The sequence below is a fragment of the Borostomias antarcticus genome, assembly GCF_949987555.1.
Source record: "Borostomias antarcticus genome assembly, chromosome: 1".
Taxonomy (NCBI): domain Eukaryota; kingdom Metazoa; phylum Chordata; class Actinopteri; order Stomiiformes; family Stomiidae; genus Borostomias; species Borostomias antarcticus.
The window spans coordinates 52,865,323-52,889,230 of record NC_140234.1 but is presented as its reverse complement, the minus strand read 5'-3'; the positions used below and the strand labels follow the sequence as shown (position 1 = coordinate 52,889,230).

Below are 23,908 nucleotides of genomic sequence, written 5' to 3'. Positions count from 1 at the left end.
GGGGTCGAGAGGGAACAGGGGATGGGGCGGTGGAGGAGGAGGAGGAGGAGGAGGAGGAGGAGGGCGGGAGGGAGTGGAGCAGGGCTGTTCGATACCAGGCAGGGGTGCCTTGATAGCACACACACACACACACACACACATACGCATGCACACACACAAACACTCTGTACACACACCTCTGGAAAACTAGCCTTTGCTGTACTGCTAGCATCATCGAGGGGAGTGAGAGAGACCCGGGTTAACACACCATGACTGGAGGGCCTTGCTTTGATGTGAACCGTTGGGAATGTGTAAGAGTAGGGGGTCAAAGGGAGGGAGAGAGAGAGAGAGGGAGAGAGAGAGAGGGAGAGAGAGAGGGAGGGAGAGAGAGTGTTTTTTTCTGAAAAGCGTCCACGGCGTGGCTCCCACGAACAGCATCTGTGATCATGTGACCGTTGGCCATGCAGCTGGCTCCTGTCATTGCATTGGGCGGTCTGGTGTGGGATGATTGACAGTCTGTGACCCCGCCCTCTGATCATCAGACTGAATCAGTGGGTGGCTGGAGACAGATATGAGAGATGATCAAATCCGTTAGGCTCCACTTAGTTTTGTTTATCAGTCGTCAGCATGTCTCTTTTTCTCCATTTTACATGTGATGGATGTAAACGAGAGGCCATGAGAGACAGGAACAGACAGAGAGAGAGAGAGAGAGGGAGGGAGATGGAGAGAGAGGAGGGAGGGAGGGAGAGAGAGAGGGAGAGAGAGGGGGAGAGCAAGAGAGGGAGGAAGAGAGAGGGAGAGAGAGAGGGGGAAGAGAGAGAGAGGGAGGGAGGGAGAGAGAGAGGGAGAGAGGGAGGAAGGGAGGGAAAGACGGGGAGAGAGAGAGAGGAGGGAGAGAGAGAGGGGGAGGGAAAGAGAGAGGGAGAGAGAGAGAGCGGGAGGAGGAAAGTAGCCGGCTAGTCCTGTGCCGTAAGCAGCAGCGTGCAGCCATGCACATCTGGGAGCGATTACTCATTTCATATTTTTCGGTGTTTGCCCTGCCGTGCGCTCCCCTCCGGAGCCCGGCTCCAGCTCTAATCCGCAAGCGGCTTATTTATGGGCGGCCATGTTTGGCCGGTATCAGCCTCGTCCTGTGGCGCCCTGCCGCCCGAATCCAGCTAATTTGTTCAGTTTATCAGGAGCACGGCTAACCTCGTAAAATAAGAGACCAGAGAGAGGGAGGGAGGGAGGGAGGGAGGGGGGGGAGAGCATCACAGTACAAGACATTCACCTCCAGGACACGTCACAAATCCCCTCTGTCTTCCTGTGAGCCTCCTTTCCTTCCCTCCTCTCCCGCATTCTGCAGCTCTCCCCCCCTGTGGTCAGGCGCTCTGTCCACTCCGCTGAAAAATAACACAACACCGACACTTTCTCCACAGGGTTTGCTTTTCTACTCTTTTTTTTTTTTTTTTTTCTTTTTCTTTTACAAATCTTCAGTTCCCCAATTGCTCTTTCTTTTTTGTATACTCCTGGAGATTGGAGGGTGGAATCTTACTGTAATCTGTTTAATTTCCTCTGAACAAAGCTCATTTGATCATCCCGCTCGGGCTGGCGTGCCGCATTAAGTCTTCATTTTCATTAATGTCGGAGGCGCAGCACGGGAATCTCATTTTCATTTGACATTATGGCATCTGTTTTCAATTTCCCCAGGAAAGAAAAAAAGTGTGTGTGTGTACGTGTACGTGTGTGTGTGTGTGTGACTGGGGTGGGTGAGAGATGAACCCATGAGTTTTGGGAAGCCGAGAGCAGGCAGGAGAAGAAGACCTTTTTAATGGGAGTATTCAAGTAAAATAGATGACGGGAGCTAATAGCGTTAGCCCCAGAGCGCTACTGTGGACCTGGGGAGAGATTTGTCAGGTCTGTGGTTAGAGCCATGCATACCGAGCAGTAGGACGTAGAGCTGGGATAAGCAGAACTAGGAAAGGCAGGGTCATTTAGACGGTAGAGTTAGGATAGACAGAGCTGTGTAGACTAGGCCTAGCGCAAGCAGAGCCGTGCGGTTAGTAGTGAGTTAGGCCAGGCAGGGCAGAGACCTCTGGAAACAGAAACACCGCAGCCTCACGGAGATGACAGGTATCTGATGAGCCAGCTGTCACTCTGAGCAGATAAGAGACGTCTTAATCCACGACATGTGGAAACTCAGAAATGATTATCGCAGCAAAGTGGAGACGGTAGACATGGAACGGCCTTATCGGTAGGACTGAGGTGATTTCCACAGACTGGAGACGGCGCCGTGCGGCCTGTCACTCGTACCAGCCTCCCTCCCTCAGCTGCACCGTGTTGAGCTGGGCCAGGGAGGACAGAGGCGTGTTCAGCCAGGGAGGACAGAGGCGTGTTCAGGCTGGGACCTGTGTGCCTGTTGCCCACAACCACATATTAAGACAGAGCTGTGAATCCTTCTTTAACACACACACACACACACACACACACACACACACACACACACACACACACACACACACACACACACACACACACACACACTGATGTGGCCTCCCTGTTAATAGCCCGGGTAACATTATCTGGGCAGGGAACAGCTGCAGGCTCACAGGAGAGAAGTGCAGAGACAGGACGGCAGAGGGGACTCATTATGGCAAACACACACACACACACACACACACACACACACACACACACACACACACGCATACTGTACACACACAGGGCAGCACACAGCGGGGCGTCCAGCGGCAGCCCCCCCCCACCCCCCCCCCCCCCCCCCCCGGGGAGACGGGACGGACGCGGGAGGATCTGCCGGCGAGGTGGGGGGGGGGGGCAGGAAGACGGGGGCGGCGTCTCCGGGCCCCCAGCAGAACACGCGGAGCCTTTCGGACGGACACCCCGCCCCCCATCCCCCCCCCCCCTCTTTGGCAGATGGACCGGGCTTATTGAGCGCTGTGCCGTGTTCAGCTGTGTTTACGGAGGGAAGGTGTCGGGGAGAGGGTTGAGGACAGCGAGGCGGGGGAGGGAGGGAGGGAGGGAGGGAGGGAGAGGGAGGGAGGGAGGGAGGGAGGGAGGGAGGGAGGGAGGGAGGGAGGGAGGGAGGGAGGGAGAGAGAGAGAGAGAGAAGGACGTGGAGAAGTGCTAGGTAACTGTGCTGCTTTGCTGTAAACACTGGAGGATGCCAGTTATCCCTCAGGCCTTTTTCTAGAGAATACCCCCCCCCCCAGAGAGAGAGCTGTGTAGAGGAGCAGGGACACGCTGTGAGAGAGAGACATGCAGAGAGAGCTCTCACCACTCAGCCAAACACGCTGTGAGAGAGAGACATGCAGAGAGAGAGAGACATGCAGAGAGAGCTCTCACCACTCAGCCAAACACGCTGTGAGAGAGAGACATGCAGAGAGAGAGAGACATGCAGAGAGAGCTCTCACCACTCAGCCAAACACGCTGACATCAACCACTCTAACGCAGCACAAGCAGTGCAGTTATTCCACTAGCCTAGTAGCCTGACACTGTCAAGGATATGACAGATAGACAAACACGCTCTTAATTTCTCTCTCTCTCTCTCTCTCTCTCTCTCTCTTTCCATCTCTCCCTCTCTCTTTCTCTCTCTGTCTCGCTGGTCTTCATACACCTACAGGAAGTGAGTCACGGGCAGGTTGAAACCCTCAACTCTATAGTATGAATGCATTGTTTACTCGATTAGAAAGCGAGGAGAGTCTCTAAAGACGACCTTTAAAACCCGCACGGTATTCCGTCAGGCCAGTGTGTGGACAGCTATCTTTCAGTGGAAAGACCTTGAAAGATGGAAAGGCGTTCGATCCAGAAGACGGCAGCCGCTCCAAGGCCGGGCGTTCAGATCAGCGTCCCTGGACGGGGCACGTGCTTCACTGGAGCTCACGTTGTTGACACGCTAAGAGTGCAGCGCGTTCACCACACAGTTTGCAGTGTTACACAGTCTCCTTATTGTAGTGTCTCACAAATTGCGTTCATGTCGGTTTGAAGTCGAATTGAGTGCCGATTTAAGCTCTTGTGGAATTTAATTTCCCTTGACCGAACCGAACGGGGAACCAGAGAATACTACCGGAGACTGTTGCTCCTTCCCGCTACCTGAGAAGGTGTCGGCGGAGCTGACTTTTCGTAGATGGGTCTGGGGAAACCATTACCTCCCCCCGGCCCTCTGAAAACCATTTCCTGCTTGGGGAATTGGATGCCCCTCCACGCTGTCTCCTGGAGGTGAGAGAGGGGCGGGGCAGAGGTGTCTCAGCTCGGGCCGTGGCCAATTAAGTGCTTAAAGGGTTTAGGTGGGTATTTATATTCTGTCAGGAGCGCGGGGTTCTTGCAGCGAGCCCGGCTTTGATCAGCGCTGGAGGTGCAGCATGGTGACTGGGGGCAGGCTTTGGGGCGTGAGAGGGGAGGGGGGGTCTGTTCATCTTCAACATGAAGACACGCACGCAGACACACACACACACACACACACACACACACACTACGGATATAATCGCGCACGCTTTACATCCGGTACCATCATGCCCAGGTATCACATTGTGCTGAACTCGCATACTTATGGTCAGCTTGAGTTTCAGTCTGGAATTTATGAGCGCCTTTAAAAAAAAAAAAAATTCACGTGTGTATACAGATCCACCGGACCTGGGGAAGTGATTACTGGCACACACACACACTCTCGGAGATGGGAGGTTGTTGCTTTTTCATTACTCTACCCCCGCCTCGTAAATCTCCCTCCGGTTTATCTTGAGAGCTGCAGCGATTGGGCAGCAGCTGGCTCCGCCCCGCCGTCCTCAGCCAACCCTGCCTCTCAGCGTCCAGGATCCAGATAACCGTCGCCCCGCGCTACGGCAGATACAGGCGCTGCGCTCAAACTGCTGTGAGGCTCCGGTCCAGATAAGAGACAAAAAACACACACACACACACACACACAAAACACACACAAAATAAAAACACACACACACACAAAACACACACACACACAAAAAACACACACAAAAAACACACACACACACAAAAAACACACACAAAAAACACACACACACACACACAAAACACACACACACACACAAAACACACACACATACACAAAAAACGGACCAAAAAAGCGGCATGGGATGGGGTTCACGGGGCGTGGCGATGTCTCTCCGCCGGGGCCAAATGGGGACTCCGCCGTGGCCGTTCGTGCCGCTTATGGCTCCTCTCTGGCACGCTCGCTCGCCGCATTTCCTGGCGTTTAGACGTCTGAGGCCCTACGGCCGCGCCCGCACCAGCGGGATGGCTGTCTGTGAGATGGCGTCTACGTGATGGAGAGTCCCTAGATGGCGCTGAGGGACATTCTGACGAGTGCTCATCGCCAGGGGGAAACCCTGTCTATACTTAAAACCCGCGTTGACCCTGTCCCCTCCCCCTCCCCCTGCAGTTCTGCGTGACGACTTCAGACAGAACCCCGCCGACGTGATCGTGGCGGCCGGCGAGCCCGCCGTCCTGGAGTGCCAGCCTCCCCGCGGGCATCCTGAACCCAGCATATCCTGGAAGAAGGACGGTGCCAACATCGACGACAGAGACGAGAGAATCACTGTAAGTACCACCACCTGTCAGTGTGCCTGCGTGTGTGTGTGTGTGTTCGTGTGTGTGTAGGTGTGTGTGTGCGTGTGCGTGCGTGTGTGTGCATGTGAATGCGTGTCTGTGTGTGTGTCTGTGCATGTGTGTGTGTGTGTGTGTGTGTGTGTGTGTTTATCCAGATTTATCCTTCTTCACCGCATGAATTATTGACATTTTTGAGGATTAAAATTATTCATCACCTAATGAGAAAAAAGTTTGATCGCTTGGTCCACGATGGCTCAGGTAAAGTAATTACCGTACCGACTCGACGGCAGATTAACTTTCATGAGGCATTTAATGAGCGAGGTTGAGAATCAGTCCTGCTTCACTGGTCAGCAGAGAACATCGATCTGCCTGCAGATGAGTAGACCAGCCCTGGAGTCCTGGAGTAGACAGCTACCTAGCATCAGCACTGCCTCCCTCTCTGTGATCTATAGAACGTTCCCGCCCGGCCGACCCAATTAGTTTGTTTTGAATTAAGAGTGCAGAGCACAGAGCAGCAGCGTCAGGCTTACTAATGAGCTGACCTTGGCCGACCCAGACCAGGAGTGTCTCAACACTGATACAGCTCCCCTCCTCCACTCACCTCTATGGAGGTGGAAGCCATGGGGCCTTCGTCACCTAAACGGTGAGAGTAGAGCGAGCCGACACAAGCAGACAGAGAAGAGATTCTGCTTCGCTGCGGCCACCGCCTGACTCATGCCTGTCAGGCTATGGTGGGAACTTTAAGCAGCTAAACAGATGGCCAGTCAGGCCCTAAAAGATAAGTGAGTTAAGAAACTTAACAGTGAGGCCACATGAGGACAAACACGCCAATCCGTCAGTTTGTGATCGCACTTGTCCGACGAGGGGTGATCGCACTTGTCCGACGAAGCGGAGAGAGCGCCGCTATTGGCCGAGCGGCGTCGGCGACTCCGCCTGCCCCGGCCTGCGCACGCGACAATCGCGCCTGGTCAGGCAGCTGGGCTGTGTAATTGAAAGAAACAAGTGCATAATCTAGTTGAAATGGAATCGCATCATGTCGCTAAATGTGCTGCAACCAGCAGACTGATAAGCTAGAAGCCTTCGCAGCGACTGCTCAACTGTTTTGTCCCTGGGTACGCAATCGCAACACAATGCGTGGCGTGTGTGTGTGTGTGTGTGTGTGTGTGTGTGTGTGTGTGTGTGCCCTCGGACTCTGTTGGGACCTGCCATGGTTTGCAGAGAGAACAAAGCAAGGCACTACCCTGTCATCAGGGTTTCTTCACACACCTATACACCTGGCCTCTATTACCTGCCCCTGAACACACACACACACACACACACACACACACACACACACACACAGAGTCATACGGACACATGCTCACATACTGTACATAACTGCTCATCAGCTGACTAACAGGCCCCATGTTACATGGCGCCCAGGTCCCTGTGTGTAGTTGGGCTGTGGTGTTTTTGGAGACAGAGGCTACTCAGGTTAGCACTGCTTCTGCCCGCTGATGTATGTAGAGGTATGACTCTCCTACCCATGATCCCGCATTCCGTGCTGTCATCCGTGTCGCGTGCGAGATCCCTCAGGGTATAAATGTTGCGAGAGCGAGCGAACCGAATCAGAGCCGCCTACCTGACGGAGAGAGATTTGGCAGCGCCGCGCGACCCCTGGGCGGGACGGGGAACAGCGCGCCCCCGCGCACGGACACTCAACGAGCCAGGTCCATGACGTCTCGTAACGGGCCGGGCTGGTCGCTGGTAGAACCGCCGGCGCTGGGGTAGGGTGGACGGGGCGATGTGTGCCGAGAGGGCCGACCGGCTAGGGCGTGCCAGGGGCATGGTTGCTGTGTTCGAGACCGGGCCTGGGCGATTATATTACTATTATGGGCTGGCGGGAGGTGGATAGGGGCTGAGGGAGAGGGCGGCGGGGTTCATCCGAGGCTCGGCGACATGAAGAACAGCTGAGCTCATCAAAGGAGCGCCCGCCGCCAGTGCGTGGCCGTGTTTGGTTTGGGCCGCACCTCCCCATAGCTGGACATGTCAGAGCGTGCCGTTTCCCTGGCGACTGCAGCCCCCTGCACCCATTTTGCTCATACTGTATGCGCAGTGATGTCAGGTGCCACGTACAGTCGAGAGAGGCTGTTAACGTCGAGAGGGACATCAGAGAGAGAGAGCTGTGTATAGAGCAGGGGTTTGAATTGCCTATCTTCACTGTTGACTTTTCTTTTGGCCACCTTTGAACATCATTTTAGCTACACTAGAAATAACCAAGGCTAAAACTAACGTCAGGCTACTAGATAGCTACTAGCTAACTAACTGCAGACGAAGCAAACACTAGCTGTGCTGTCAACTCTCCATCTGCACCGTCAACTGACATGATTGCCAGATTAGATTGACAATTTCCCGACTGTCCTCAATGATGTCATCAAAGGTAGCCCACACGGGCGGAAAACCTCCCAATCTGGCAACACTGCCAACGCCAACCCCTCCAAGCAGAGGGCATTCGAAGCGCTGCTTCCAGCGGAGGAAGCGGAGAATTTTTGACCCATCGCGTTGCGAAATAATATCGGACGCAGTCGTGGTTCGGACCGGATCCGGACCGGAGGCCGGGCTTTGAGGACGGACGGTGTAGAGCGATGACACCCTGTGCAGCCTCTCTCAAGTGGGCCTCGCGGTGTGGTGACAAGTGTTCCTCCCTGACACTCAGCACAGGCGAGACCCACATCAGCCACGATGGACTTCACACCTGCGCCAGACCGCGCTGTCCAGGGGGTGGGGGCCGGATTATGGGGGAGAGGAAAAGAGAAAGACTTCCAGCTGTCAGCGTGATTGTAAACCGCGGCCGGCCTATGGTGGACAATCGGTCAGCTGGCGGTTGACATGCAGCGCATTGTCTTCCCCGTTTTTGTTCCGGAGCAGTGGGTGATTATCTGGGCCGGGGAACGACAAGCTGAGTTAATTCCGACACGGGCGGGGGCTGGTTAGGGGGCTGGTTGGGGGCTGGTTGGTGGCTGGGGTCTGGTTGGGGGGCTTGTTGGGGGGCTGGTTGGGGGGCTGGTTAGGGGCTGGTTGGGGGGAGGGTTGGGGGCTTGTTGGGGGGTGGGTTGGGGGCTGGTTGGGGGCTGGTTGGGGGCTTGTTGGGGGGCTGGTTGGGGGCTTGTTGGGGGGCTGGTTGGGGGGCTGGTTAGGGGCTGGTTGGGGGGTAGGGTTGGGGGCTTGTTGGGGGGTGGTTTGGGGGCTGGTTGGGGGGCTGGTTGGGGGCTTGTTGGGGGCTGGTTGGGGGCTTGTTGGGGGCTGGTTGGGGACGGGTTGGGGGGCGGGTTGGCAGCCCCTCTACTTTGTGTGTGTATGTGTGTGAGAGAGAGAAAGAGAGTGTGTGTGTGTGTGTGTGTGTGTGTGTGTGTGTGTGTGTGTGTGTATGTGTGTGTTTGCGTTTGATGTGGAGAGGTCGTCCACAGAAAGAGGATTCAAAGGGATGATTTAAAAGGAGCTGGTTCACTCCCTCGGGGCCGTCCTCCGAGGCCCTGCTGCTCTGGCGCTCCGGCTGCGCCAGCGGAGGATGGGGAAGCGCCACATCCACACAGAGGAGGGGAAACGGACGGAGTGGACGAGGCCTAAAGTGGATCCTCATGTCAAAGCCTTGTACCCCCCCCCCCCCTGACCTGATCTGACCTTGGGTCTTTGTGCGTGTCACAGTGTTTTAGCCACTAAGCCCTCCCTCAAACAAACAGTAACATAATGACACTTCAAACCCCTGGAGCACCACAGGGTGCCCTACATAGGCCTGGCAGACCGGAGGGGGTGGGGTCTCCACAGGGCCCTCCCTGTCCACCATATCTTCTATTCAGAGGCCCTCGCTTTTTACGATGAATATTAAACGTGGACCGAGAGGCGCCGAGAATTCCTCAGAACCCCCGAAGAAGGCGTCCGGTCGTGAAGCGGGCCCAGGCGTCCCGTGGGGGGGTGGGGGGGGGGGACCTGGCCTTCTGACGGCTGTGCAGTTAACTATACAAGGGGCTCTCGGCGTTTGTGAGCGGATTGATTGGCTTTGGCGTATTTTCGACTGGCCCTTTCCCTAGCTCCCTCACACAGATGGGCTTTTTAAGCAGCGCAGATGGGGTGTGCCATGGGTAGCCACACAGCATGCATACACTATTTTATACAACACCCCCCCCCCCACTCAAAGCCTGTCCGTCACTCCGCTGGCTTCCGTGGCTTTGGACAGTGGCCGTTGAAAAAGGTGTCCATCTCCGTTAGGAGACCAGGATAATAAAACAGGGTTTTCTCAGATCTGTTCTTAGATCACATACTGAGCATGGGGGAGTGTTGACCACAGTCAATTGGATTCACCGAGACGACAGCTAGCGTGTCATAAACTAAATACGCATGTTTCATTTACAACATGCAGGAACGCTTGAGTGAAGTACGCTTTTGATACCGTGTGTGGCTCCTCTATTCACTCCATGAAGAATGAGCACACACGCACGCACACACACACACACACACACACACACACACACACACACACATAACACACACCAGTGGTTCTCTAATAAAGGGATCGGTTACATGCTTGAGGGTGGGGTTCCTGGGCTCGTGGGCTGAGGTGTGTGTTTAAACCCTTAAGCCCCCTCGGAGCTCGGGAGATCAGTGTCATTGTGTGTCCCTCTTCTCTGACTGGCATGGCTGTCAGCTGAGAGAGGAGCCGGGGCCTGCGCCGGGGACGGGGCTGTCCCTGTGAGTGCCTGAGAACAAAGCACCTCCTCTGGCCTGTAATCAAAGCCCTGGGAAATAACAACCAGCAATACACACACACACACATACACATACACACATGTGTGTGTGTGTGTGTGTGTGTGTGTGTGTGTGTGCATACGGGCGTGTGTATGTGCATTTGTTTGACTGTGTGTGTGTGTGTGTGTGTGTGTGTGTGTGTGTGTGCATACGGGCGTGTGTATGTGCATTTGTTTGACTGTGTGTGTGTGCATGCGGGCGTGTGTATGTGCGTTTATTTGACTGTGTGTATGTGTGTGCATGCGGGCGTTTGTATGTGCGTTTGTTTGACTGTGTGTGTGTGTGTGTGTGTGCATGCGGGCGTGTGTATGTGCGTTTGTTTGACTGTGTGTGTGTGTGTGTGAGTGTGTGTGTGCGCGTGTGCGCTCGCGTGCGCATGCACATTCATATGCAGGATGGAAACTTCTCCTCTGTGAGGGGGAGAGCGGTGTTGTGTAGGACTTGATTTGTGGCTGTAATAATGGATCCAGGCTGCACTGCCTCAGGTGTTCCATGGGGGAACTGTGGCTTGGGAGGCTGAGGGAAGTGATTTTTGGCCTTAGCTGCCCTTCGGAGGAACAGACGTGACTGATAAAGTGATACAACCCGCAAGTAGAGGTGGGAACCCATGATTGATTGCGAATGGGAGGAGAGAGGCTGTGCTACATTTGAGATTTCTTGCACTATGGGTTCACAACACACTGTGAGTAGCTCACTGGCACGGCTGTGTGGGTTCGTTCCATATCAAAACTCTTCTGTGTGCTCCTATATAGTATATGCTCGTATGTTGGTCTATGTGTGTAACCTGTGTGTGTGTGTGTGTGTGTGTGTGTGTGTGTGTGTGTGTGTGTGTGGCTGTGTGGCTGTGAGTATTGTTTTAGAGGAAGCTCTTACGACATTTCGTTATACTTGTATAATGACAATAAAGCTTTCAATTAAATTCAATGCAAAACATTGATCAGCTTCAAGCAGCAGTCAATAACTTTATTGGATTGTTGTCATGGCGTTGTACTGTAAGTGATGATATGCACTTTTACGTCATTAATGAGAGAAATCTTTTGAGCTGCGTAATATCCCAGTGGGTTTTTGTTTCTGTTTCCTATGTGACCCCACTACAGTAGGTCTTTGTGGCACTGCAGCACACCGCGTGTCTCCCGGTCTCATCTCTGGCCTCTGTTATGCTCCGTAGATACGGGGAGGGAAGCTGATGATCACCAACGGCAGGAAGAGTGACGCTGGGAAATATGTGTGCGTGGGCACTAACATGGTGGGCGAGCGGGAAAGTGAGGTCGCTGAACTCACTGTTCTGGGTAAGTCACCCCTCTCTCTCTCTCTCTCTCTCTCCCTCTCTCTCTCCCTCTTTCTCTCTCTTAACTAGACACACACTCATCATCTCTGTTTGTTTGTCTGTGGTGGGGAACAGAGTCCAGATGTTGCCTGTGGAGAGTCTTTCTCCTGGGAGACTAAACGGTGTCAGTAACCCTTCAGGAGGACTGTGACATAGCCTTCAATCTCACAGTTAACCATGAACTGACCCCCCCCTACCCTCCCGTCAACCCCTCCCATCTGGCCAGCTGGGCCCTGTTTCACCACCCCCGACCTCTGACCCCCCTCCCCCCGGCTCTCCTGTATCTGGACACCATTTTCACCCTTTTTCACTTCCTCTGTTTCCTGGCCTTATCATCCACTGCTGAGCCTTTGTACGGGATATACATCATTTTTCCATATAAAAATAAGACTGAGAGACAGAGCGATCGCTTCTACCATTGCAGTGAAACATCCCAGTGCAGAATCTCTACAGCCGATGTTGCTTATTGAGGGGTTTTTTGGGGCACGTCTGAGGGGGAGAGAGGGGGGGGTGGGGGGTGGAGAGAGAGAGAGACAGAGAGACAGATAGCATTGAGGAGAGAGAGAGAGAGAAGGAGAGAGAGGTCGGGGAGGGGGTCAAAAACTTTGGAGCTGCATGTTTCTGAGCCCTGGAAAGTATTAAAAACAAACACTGGAGGAGAGAGACGGAGAGAGAGAGAGAGGGAGAGGGAGAGAGAGAGAGAGAGGGAGAGAGAGAGAGAGAGAGAGGGGGGGGGGGATTAAAGGTATTAGGAAATCTGCTAAGTGTTCCCTATGGAGTGGCAGTGCTCTGTGCTGTTTCTGCTCAGGGGGTGAGAGTCAGAGAAGGAGCTGGACCTGGCGCTGAGGGGACCAGGGTTAGCTACAGTAGATGGCTATCTCCTTTCATTTTATGGCCTTTATCCAACATTCATTCTAAGTGGAGCACAATAGCAGTCTTTTACAGGACTGTTGTATAATACAGACGCAGAGCTGGAGAGGCTAGATGTGATGGCTTTAACACATTGGTAATGTTACGCTCCTCGGCCCTGAGCATGATCAATTGCTGTGGTCAGATTGAATGGTCTCATGCATTGCTTATGAATCAGTACTGTACATCTGCACTGTATATTAACTGTGTGTGTGTGTGTGTGTGTGTGTGTGTGTGTGTGTGTGTGTGTGCGTGTGTGCGTGTGTGTGCGTGTGTGTGTGTGCGCATGTGTGTGTGCGTGTGTGTGTGCATGCGTGCGCGTGTGTGACAGAGCGCCCCAGCTTCGTGCTCCGTCCCGTCAGCCAGGTGGTGCTGGTGGACCAGAGCGCGGAGTTCGGCTGCGAGGCCCGGGGCGACCCAGTTCCCACCGTGCGCTGGAGGAAGGAGGACGGCGACCTGCCCAGGGGAAGGTATGACTCATCACATCACACACCTGCCCCAGCTTCCTGCTCCTCTGCCTATAGCTCTGCACGTTTGGATGGGTACAGCAGGAGCGCGTGCGTGCGTGCGTGTGTCTGACCGCCGCTACCCCCTCTCTGATCCAGATACGAGATCCGCGAGGACCACACCCTGAAGATCCGCCGGCTGACCTCGGCCGACGTGGGCTCCTACTCCTGCGTGGCCGAGAACATGGTGGGCAAGGCCGAGGCGTCCGCCTCCCTCACCGTCCACGGTAAGAGCCCCCCCCCCCTTCCCCCGGGTCAGCGTGTCCGGTGCGGGGGAGAGGGTTGCACGGTCTTGCGTCACACCGCGCGGCCTTTGCGCTGACGAGTTTATCGATTCCGTTGTGTTTTCCGCCTTCGCTCCGAAGCCCCAGGTTCCTGGCCTGATGCAATTTGCTCCGAACGCACTGCAATCGCCCCCATCACATTTAGACCGTACAGGCGCATCGCTTTCACCAATCCTCTCTCAATTAACCGATTGAGAACAATTTAAAAATAAATCCATAGAAGCTGAGAAATCGTACACGTGGGAGCTCAACGATGATCAATTACATTTTCTTCTCAGGTTGAGCGGCCTCCAGAATGCTGCAGTACGAGGCCTATAGGAGAGTCTATGTCAGCCTCCCGCGGTTCTACTCCATTCAACATCCTATTAACGCAGCCGGAGCATAAAGCAGGCGGTCACAGAGTGTGAACATCCAGAAAGCAGTCATTCAGCAGGACTGGGGGGGGCTGGGTCCCTGAAGCCTCCGGAGAACCAGGGGAACACTGGGGCTATTTAGCACCCAGCTAATGGGAATATGGGGGGCGCAGGAGGGGGTGGAGGCGTCTCAATGCACAGGGGACAGGGGGTTGTGGGGGTGGTGGGTGAGGGGGAGGTGTATGGCGGAGGGGGGTGGCAGTGGCTGGTCGCTGGAGCTGAACGGGATGGGAATAGAGGCTGGGGGGTGGGGGCAGAGAGAAAGAGGTTTCTGTGGTAAGGTCAGTTGTGTGAATGCTACTCCCCTGCAGTCTGTGGGGGCCATAAAGAAAAAGGACATTTCAATTCCACCAGTCCGTCACGCCACCCCACCCCCCCCCACACACACACACACACACAACCCTGTCAGTCCATGCCTCTCATCCAGACACCTAATCTTCACGGGACTGCCCGTGCAATTACTTTGTCATTTACCCCAGGAGCTAGTGGACTTTGGCTCGCTTTCGAAGAGCCTGATTAGACCGGCCTGCCAATAAGCTCATCGAAACGTTCGCCTAACTCATTGCTTCGTCTCCCTCGCTGCGCCTCTCTGAGGAGAGCTCTGTTAATGGAAGGGAACAGCATTGGCATGTTAGCTCAATCAGCTGCTCTCATCACTTACAATCAGAGTTGAGAGCCAGAACATATAGGACTGCACATTCTCCTTAATAGAAATGAGTGGTCTAGCCAGTTTCTTCCAGAGGCACAGGGAGAAAGAAAGACAGGAAGTTACATCATCTGGCCCTTTTTTCTGCCCTGTATGAGCTCACACTCTAAGTACCCTCTCATCTCAGATAGTGTGAGAGCACTAAAGCATCCAGGATGAGGTAAAGGCTCTCAGATGTAGTACCTCTATGTTCCATAATGGCTTGTTTGTGTGTTTGTTTATCCATTGTGCTGTTGTTGCTTGAGAAGATCGGTGCTTTGAAGGGTAATGGATCCACCTAGAGTTCCCGTTCGGCCTGGCCCACTCCTTCTCTTCTTCTGAGGAAGAGAGTTCTCCGTTTCCCTGATCTCTGTTCTAGCGTGTCTCGAGTGAGTCACAGAGTAGCTGTCCCCCTCCGTAACTCCACTCTGAGCCCAGAGCTCAAGTGACTCAGGTCAGGGCCGGGGAGGCCGGGGCGAGGCCAGAGAGGCCAGCGAGGCCAGAGAGGGCCCGGCCACTAAGGAGATTGTGACTAATTAAAGACAAGCCAGCCGCAGTCCCACGCCAGGAAGTGGCATGGCTTCAATTATGGCAGCAGGACAAGGGGAGGAAAGAGCAGCAGGGTGATTGCAGGGCAACGACGACAGAGAGACAGACGACGGCAGGGAGAGATGCAGCTGTAGGAGACGTGCGGAGAGACCTGAGACAGAGAGAGAGAGAGAGAGACTAGCAGATTGATCTCACCCCCAGTTTGTCATCTATTTGATGGCTGTCAGCAGAGCTGGCACATGAAATGGCTGATCCGTCATTCGCGTCATCACATGGTGAGTTATCGGGAGCGCTGTCACGTCAAGGAAAGGCTGTAGGGTGACAGGAATCCAGGGGGAGACATTTAGGCGTAGGAGAACATATTTACTCTCTTCCTCGGCGCCCGTGGTTACAGCAGCAGCCGGCAGGACAGGGAGTTTGCTGGAGCGTTGCGTGAGATCGCTCAGACAGCGGCTGCCGGCCTTAATCTAATCGCAGTGGTAGTCGGCGGGCGACTGAGTGCTTCACACTAAATCACATCTCTCCTTTTTTCGGCAGAACGAATGTAAACATTCCTAGAGCCGCGGATCAAAGCACTGAAAGAGTCACTCCGGAGTGCTTTCTGGAGAGATCGAGCTGCGTACGGACAGACAGCGTTCTCACACCTCCCCTGCCTAATCGTCGGTGAACAATGTCCACATTGTGAGGTGGCGCCTCAAGCTATTTTTGTTCCTCGCTACTCCGCTCTCGTTACTAACTCAATCAGTGAATTATTGTTTTACAGGCGCGTTTGCCCGTCTGCTACACCTCCTCTGGACTTATAAACCCGTCAAGTCAAATATTCCATTTATTGACTTAAGAAACATATAATTTGCCGAGCTGTGGGTAGAATTTATGATTTGATTGTAAAACCGTTCATCAAAGCCAGATGAGAAGGTTGATAGGCCCGTTCACTGGGGTGTTGGGTCTAGATATATCAGATAAAGACGTTATGGTTGTGTGAGGTTGGGAGTTAGGGTTTTTGTTTCTTTAAGGAAACCACACACAGGGGATATTTGTCATATATGAATACCTTATTCCCGAATCTGTCAGAAAGATAATTCAGGAAACCAATGGTTTTCTTTCAGTTAGTAATTTTTCCATTAGTGATGATTTATTTATGGAAAGAGGTGAACTGGCTGGCAGTCCCCAGAGTGGCCGTGATAATAGCCCATGTAAAAGAACTGGAATCAGAGTGGAGATTGGTGCCAAGACAGAGAGAGTGCGAGAGGAGGAAGTCATTCACCCTCTCCTATAGACAGCCACCGTAGCTTTCTCCGCATCGGCAGTTTCTGTCTGAACCAAACCACTGCTCTGTGTGCAGTCAAGTAGATGTGATAGACTCCAACAGTACAGTACACTACCTTAGGCTCAGGGAAGTTCTAAATGGCTTCTAAACCCCCCCCCCCCCTCCCCTGGAGGGCTGGAAGCTACACAGCGATCTCCTCTCCCTGTGATCAGCCCACAGATAGAGTACCCCCCACAGGGCCTGCATGCTACCAGAAGCCCCACACCAAAGTGACCCAGCAGGCACATTTAAAACTCACCTCTCCCCCCTGGTCCACCACTGTGATCACAGAACACGGGTGAGGTAGGGTTGCCTAATTAAAGGCTTAGACACACAGAAATGGACACGTGTGTGTGTGTGTGTATTTCTATCTGTCTGTCTGTTTGACTATCTGTTAGTATGGGTGTCCCTGTGAGTGTGCACATGTGTGTGTGTGTGTGTGTGTGTGTGTGTGTGTGTGTGTGTGTGTGTGTGTGTGTGTGTGTGTGTGTGTGTGTGTGTGTGTGTGTGTGTGTGTGTGTGTGTGCGCGTGCGTGCGTGCGTGTGTGTGCGTGCATGTGCTCAGCAGTCTCTCCTCTCTGCCTGGCACACAGAAGGGTCCTTGTGAAGTGAACGTTTTCCACAGGGAGCTGGTGAAGTGAAGTTTTAGGTCAGCTTTATCAGCATTGTTAAGCCAGGGATGGGTTGGGGGGGTGGGAGGGGTGGGTGGCGGCGGGGGGGGGGGGGGGTCATTACTCTGACTGACAGCGTTTATGTTTCAGTGCGAGCCGTTGGGGCAGACAGATTAGATAAGGCGAGTGATTGGCTAGGGGAGATTTATGGCCGGGGAGTGACACTTAACATTCACCTTGTGTTTTTATGGCGCCGGCGTACATATGCGCGGGCGGGAGGCTGTTTGCTGTCGCCGCTCCTCGGGGCGCTCTAAAACTCATTAGACGGAGACACACTCGCTCTCCTCTCACCTTCATCTCGCACCTACGTGGTCAGGCCGACGCCTCCTCCTGACGGAGCGCTCCTGTCATCTCTCGCCCGTCTCTCCTCGTCCTGAGATAGATCTGTCGGGCTATCGGGGCCCGTCGACTCGTGCGCTGCGATGACGCGCTGTGTTTAGTGTCCTTGGACGTCCTTGAGAGTAGGGGAGTGAAGACTGCGTGATATGCGCCTGTCCTGATTCCTCTGGCTTTGAGCTGATGTTTCTATGTGTGCTACGGTATGATTACCTTGTACAGAAACAATCCTATCCGTGTGTCTTACCATGTCATGACATGATTTATTTTTACCCATGAACCACATTGATGCCTTCCTTATCTCTCCTCCATGTTACTTTTATGCCATGGTGAGTTTATTGTTTATTTATTCATCGAATGCCTCTGTGTTCTGTTGTTGTCCTTTTTTTTTTCCTTTCAGTCGTGTCTGGTAAGTTGAAATGTCACCCGTCACCCGCTCACCGCCCCGACAGCGACAGGAAGCTGTCACCGCCCCCTCCATCCTCCTCCCATCAATCCTCCACCCACCAATCAGCACTTATGTTTCTGTCATCACGGGCAACAGTGACAAAAGGACATTTATGGGTAAAGGTGTGCCCTGTCTGAGCGTCCAAGGTAAAACAATCAAATCATTCCATTCTATTACCCCCCCCTCTCTTTTGAGTTGTGCATTCCCAAATACCCCGTCTCCTCTGTGGACAAATCGTGTCCACATTCGAACTGACAGGCTGCAGATTGCTTTTGTGTTTGTATTACTGTGCGCCATGTGTGGGCATTAAGCTGTCTGGAGAGGGGATGATACCCGTTGGGGGAGATGAAGGCGCAGAATCGTCCCCTCCGTCCTCCGGGCTCCTCGGCATGCGGGCCACGTCTCCTCACACCCACAGTCCCATTAGCAGCGCCCGGGCGCCGCGGCGGAGCCCAGCCCAGCGGTGACATTGGGCTGTGACACCGCGTTAGAGCAGAGACGGAGTTTGTCATTAAGATGCATGGCTCCTGCCACCTGGCCCGAGCCGGCCCTCATCCGGCAGCCTGGACAGATGGCTCCCATTCATCCTGCATTTCCATGTAAATTTTATCAGGTCTGTGTCCTTGCTCATGCAAATGATGAAAGTCGGGATTGGGAGGGGGGGGGGGTCCTTATTTTCTTAGTCGTTACCTCTCTGGTTTTATAGGTACAGTACATTGTGATGCAGATTGACTGAGAGTTGAATCTCCTCTCTGCGCGCCACCGGTCTCCAGAGAGACGCAGACCCCCCTCGGCTCGTCCCGTTCAAATGATTTCCGTGTTCCGTTCAGACCTCCCAGGGCAGGCTCTCCATCGCCGGGCGCGTTATGCATGTCTGTATGATGTTGTGACGGCGCGCCGCGCCTCTGTCCCCTCCCGTGGTAACCGCGGTCCCGCCCGTGTCCCCCAGTGCCGCCGGTGTTCGTGGTGCGCCCCCGGAACCAGGTGGTGGGGATGGGCAGGACGGTCACCTTCCAGTGCGAGGCCACCGGCAACCCCCAGCCCGCCATCTTCTGGCAGAGGGAGGGCAGTCAGGTGAGCGTGCTCCCGAATGACCTACGTCGGCTTCTAATCTATCATGTGCACCCGAAATGCTTATAGGGGAATATTACGCTAAGCCATGCAATGTAATTAGTTTTTTTAATATATTTTTTAAATTGAACGTGTTTGATTCATGCGCCTTTGTCATTTTACTAATGAAACCAGCCATAAACTCTCTGTCCTCACGACGTCTGTACCAGCGCCTCCTCCCCGACCGCCTCCTCCTCCTCCTCCTCCTCCTCCTCCTCCGTCGTCTAACTGCCTCTCCCCCCCCCTCCTCTAGAACCTGCTGTTCTCCTACCAGCCCCCCCAGCCATCCAGTCGCTTCTCCGTGTCCCAGACGGGAGACCTGACCATCACGGACGCCGAGCGCTCCGACGTGGGCTACTACAGCTGCCAGGCCCTCAACATCGCCGGCAGCGTCATCACCAAGGCCCTACTGGAGGTCACCGACGGTGAGTGGCAGCCCAGGGCGGGGGAGGGGGCGTGGCCTCGGGGGTGGGGGCGCAAAAGCCCCTAGAGGCGCACAGAAAAGGAAAGGGGGGGAAAAATCCTGTTAGTGGAGTTGTGGAGTTCTACTTTGGCTCAGAAGGATTAGGTTAAATCTGATATGCTGTGGTTGTGCGCAGTAGCCTATTTAGAGTCTTAATGTCCATATTGAGGTCGGTGGGGTTTGGTGGAGACTGTTCTCGGTTAGTCTTGTGTGCTCCTGTCAGGGGCAGAGACTGCCTGGTGCCTCTCCTCCAGTCTCCTGGCCCTGGGCCTCTGGTGTCTCTCTCTCCCTGTCTCCTGGCCCTGGGCCTCTGGTGTCTCTCTCTCCCTGTCTCCTGGCCCTGGGTCTCTAGTGCCTCTCTCTCCCTGTCTCCTGGCCCTGGGCCTCTGGTGTCTCTCTCTCCCTGTCTCCTGGCCCTGGGCCTCTGGTGTCTCTCTCTCCCTGTCTCCTGGCCCTGGGCCTCTGGTGTCTCTCTCTCCCAGTCTCCTAGCCCTGGGTCTCTCCACTCTGCCGCATGGTTACTGGCTCCTCCCGGAATCTTTCCTTCCTGTGGCGTGTTCCTGGACGCTTCTTTTGTTTGTTTCTGTGTCCAGGCCTGGTCTAGGCCCTCTCATCACCCTACCAGCTCTCGGCTTCACTCCCAGCATTCCCATAGAGATCCGGGTGACTATTACTTTGCCTACATGTACCTCTCACCTATATTCGCCCTCGTTTCACCAAATATCCTCTTCATTTGTCTCCTCCCACTCCCTCTGTCGCCGGGCATCTCTCTCTCTCCCTCTCTCTCTCTCTCTCTCTCTCTCTCTCTCTCTCCCTCTCTCTCTCTCTCTCTCTCTCTCTCTCTCTGTCTGGTAGCAGGCAGGCAGTAGTAGATAATAATAACTGTTATTAGAGGGAGCGGGCAGCTCCCAGGCCTCCTCTTCACCGCGGGCAGATCTAGTGATTACAGGTCACCGCAGTGATGTTCGAGTAATTACACCGTCACCCCAACCCCCCCCCCCCCCACACCCCTCCCCTCCCCCTCCCCACATATATCACACTGCTCTGTGGGTATCTGCGGATACCTCTGTAGCCTGTGTGTTTTCCATTAGTGCCTTAGCTACGCCAGCTCATTTGATTGCCCCTTGCTGAATACAAAGTGCCCCTAAATCTAACGGTATTAATAACAGTGATAACAGCCAGCGAAGTCATCGACGGTCACGGCAGCAGAGGTAACATCCCCATACTAATAACACTGTGCTGCTAGGTATAATAGCAGAGGCCTGCTCTGAGTTTTATAGGGGGGGGGGCTGGGGTTGGAAGGGCTTCGACTGAGGCTGTTAGTTTCTGTCGTGCCAGGAGTGTGGGACCGCAGAAAGAGGACTTGTATCTCAGCTTGTTCCATTTTAATTACACCACGTTTGTTTGGAAAAGGTCAACTCCTGCTGCTGAATGATTAGAAAATTGCTTCCAGTTGTGAAAATTGGATCTCGCTCTCACCCTCCTGCCCATGTGCCCTTCGAATGTGAACACAGCTCTGTTTATCAGTTTCCCGCCCCCCTCTGCTCACCATGCGTTTCCCTGCTGTAGAATCGACTCAACCCTCCATCTTTCATTCTTGCACTCTGCCCACCTCCCTTTCTTCTTCTCAGTGTCTTCTTCTCTCCTGGTTCCTCACCTGCTTCCATCTTATCTTCTCAGTTGTGTCTGACCGCCCGCCGCCGGTCGTCCGCCAAGGTCCGACCAATCAGACGGTGGCTGTGGACGGGACGGTGGTGCTGAGCTGCCTGGCGTCCGGTAACCCCGCCCCCACCATCCTGTGGAGAAAAGACGGCGTGCTGGTCTCCTCCCACGACTCCAGGGTCAAACAGCTGGACACGGGAGCACTGCAGATCCGCTACGCCAAGGTGATACGCTCTCTCTCTCTCTCTCTCTGTCTCTCTCTGTCTCTCTCCCTCCCGCGCACACACACGCACACACACACACACACACACACACACACACACACACACACACACACACACACCCACATAAAGCTACAAAGCCTGTATCTGCTGAGCAAATATCTGAGCATTTAACATATCTCTGCGTCAGCAGGAACCACACGAACCATCCACTGATAGGGAACTATGAAATTCTCACTTTAAAAGTGTTTGGGCCTTTGAGGCATTCCAGATTTGACTTCCCTCATATATTAAGGTTTTCAATCAAGCCCATCCATTAGCCAGCCTTCAAATAACTCATTCATCCATATCAGCTTCAAAGCTGTCTGGGGACGTCTCTGGCATGCGTATCTCCCGCTGCCTGGTAAATAAAACACGCGTTCCTGGGCTCCAGCTCCGCCCTGCCCTCAAACAGCTGTCACTCAACTGTCTGGGGTTTGAAGCCGAGACCTCACACTCTTGTACTGTCACTCAACGCAGCATGACGGGGAACTGTGTGAAGTCGTTGGGGGGGGGGGAGTCGTTGGTGGTGGGGGTGGGGGCGCTGAGGCAGCCTCCGGCTAGAGGTGTCGCAGGGGTCAGAGTTCACATCGGGCCGCGTGCTTCTAATGAAGGCGTGCGGCGCGGCTACAAGGCTGATGCGTGATTGGGCGGCGCGAGCAGGCGGAGGGAGCGTCGTGTTTCAGCCGCACACACACCTCCTCGGGCCGTGGACATTAATGAGCTCGCCGGTGCTGTCTGGCAGGATTTGAATGAAGACGCTCTTGACATGTGAGGGCTTTTTACCCATTAATGTGGCTTTAATTGTGGTTGTTATTATTATTAGGTTTTCATATTTTAGAGTGGCTGTCTTAGCTGTCAGTCTGACACTAGTCGCACCCTACCTTGCATTACACACACACAGACACGCGCGCGGACACACACACACAGAGAGAGGCAATGGCCAGATTACCCGCTCGGCCACGGCTACACCAGCATGTCAATAAGCACAGAGGGAGAGTGAGACAGAGAAATGAAGGGGGAGAGAACGGTAGATAGAGGGAGAGAGAGAAAGAGAAATGAAGGGGGAGAGAGAGGTAGATAAAGGGAGAGACAGAGGGGACGGCGGGGGGGGGCGATGATTTTGCATTTCAATCCACCGAGATCGCCGATTTACTAATTCTGTTCCCCTCTTCCCTTGTGCCTGGCACAGCTGGGGGACACGGGCGTGTACACCTGCATCGCCTCCACCCCCAGCGGCGAAGCCTCCTGGAAGGCCTACCTGGAGGTTCAAGGTACTGTAAGCTCCTGCAGCTACTGACCGCTGTCACCTAGGGGGCCGGCAGGAATTAGATTGGAAATGGAATACACTTCACCCTGTAATTGCTTTTCAGTTGGCTGGTCACGGTCTTGCCCCCGCCACGAATGGGACATTTCTGTGTGCCGTGCGTGTGTGTGTGCGTGCGTGTGTGTGGCTTAGGTGTCTTGTATGAAGCTGAAAATGATTTATATCTGGGTTTGCTGATCAAGTTTTAAAAGCTCTCCTGCGTCTCCCCCTCCTCTCTCTCTCTGTTCCACTGTCCAGAGTTTGGAGTTCCGGTGCAGCCGGCCAGACCCACCGACCCCAACCTGATCCCTAGCGCCCCCTCCAAGCCTGAGGTCACCGACGTCACCCGCACCTCCGTCACCCTCTCCTGGAAACCCAACCTCAACGCCGGAGCCACTCCCACCTCCTACATCGTAGAGGCCTTCAGGTGAGACCTGTAGAGGTCATAAGCAGGTCATGAGACCAGGAGACGTGGAACGCCCCCTTTGTAGAGGTCATCATCAGGGCGACAGTATGATCTGACCTTTGAACACGGACGAGACAGTATGATCTGACCTTTGAACTTGGAATGAGCCCTCCTGTGCCCTCTCTTTAGCCATGCGTCAGACAGCACCTGGCAGACGCTGGCGGAGCACGTGAAGACCGAGTCCTACGTCCTGAAGGGCCTGAGGCCCAGCGCCGTCTACCTCTTCCTGGTCCGAGCGGCCAACGCCTACGGTCTGAGTGACCCCAGCCCCATCACTGACGCCATCAAAACACAAGGTAGGACCTCGTCTCCACCTGGGGCCCTCCCTTCTCAAGTGTTGCCCTGTTCATATCATTTTTTATATATGTGTGTGTGTGTGTGTGTGTGTGTGTGTGTGTGTGTGTGTGTGTGAATGTGCAGATATCCTCCCCACCAGCCAGGGAGTGGACCACCGTCAGATCCAGAGAGAGCTGGGAGAGGTGGTCGTCCACCTGCACAACCCCACCATCCTGTCCTCCTCCTCCGTCAGGGTGCAGTGGTCGGTGAGTAGCCGTGGCCCGGGCCGTCTCTTATTCCGCCTAGCGACAGGCCTTTCTGGAGCTACAACCGCTATGAATGACCTGTGAGAATCACCCGTGATATGTGCTAGGGTGTGTATCGCACTTCGTTGGATGTGTTGACATTGTCGGTCTGCCTAAACGGCTTTTATGGTCAATATAATCCTCTGTATTGGTCATTCTTTGAACTGGCGAATGGCAAACTGCTGGTCAGACCGGGACCGTTTTGTCTTCGTAGTTCATTTGTTTGGCTGCCCAGCAGTGCTGATGTGCTAATGATGCAGCGTCCTACAGCGGGCGGACGCTGCAAGAGAG

At 54.3% G+C, this 23,908-nt stretch overlaps 1 protein-coding gene across 1 annotated transcript in view; it reads left to right on the top strand.

The window, feature by feature from the left end:
* Window positions 1-23,908, top strand: part of robo1 (roundabout, axon guidance receptor, homolog 1) — a 119,718-nt gene that overhangs the window by 69,006 nt on the left and 26,804 nt on the right. The window contains exons 3-13 of the mRNA XM_084443141.1: window positions 5,387-5,544; window positions 11,504-11,624; window positions 12,903-13,041; window positions 13,177-13,304; window positions 18,719-18,843; window positions 19,133-19,304; window positions 21,023-21,228; window positions 22,457-22,538; window positions 22,829-22,997; window positions 23,166-23,332; window positions 23,457-23,578. Coding sequence (XP_084299267.1) covers window positions 5,387-5,544; window positions 11,504-11,624; window positions 12,903-13,041; window positions 13,177-13,304; window positions 18,719-18,843; window positions 19,133-19,304; window positions 21,023-21,228; window positions 22,457-22,538; window positions 22,829-22,997; window positions 23,166-23,332; window positions 23,457-23,578 — 1,589 coding nt within the window. The remainder of the gene's footprint in view (window positions 1-5,386; window positions 5,545-11,503; window positions 11,625-12,902; window positions 13,042-13,176; window positions 13,305-18,718; window positions 18,844-19,132; window positions 19,305-21,022; window positions 21,229-22,456; window positions 22,539-22,828; window positions 22,998-23,165; window positions 23,333-23,456; window positions 23,579-23,908) is intronic.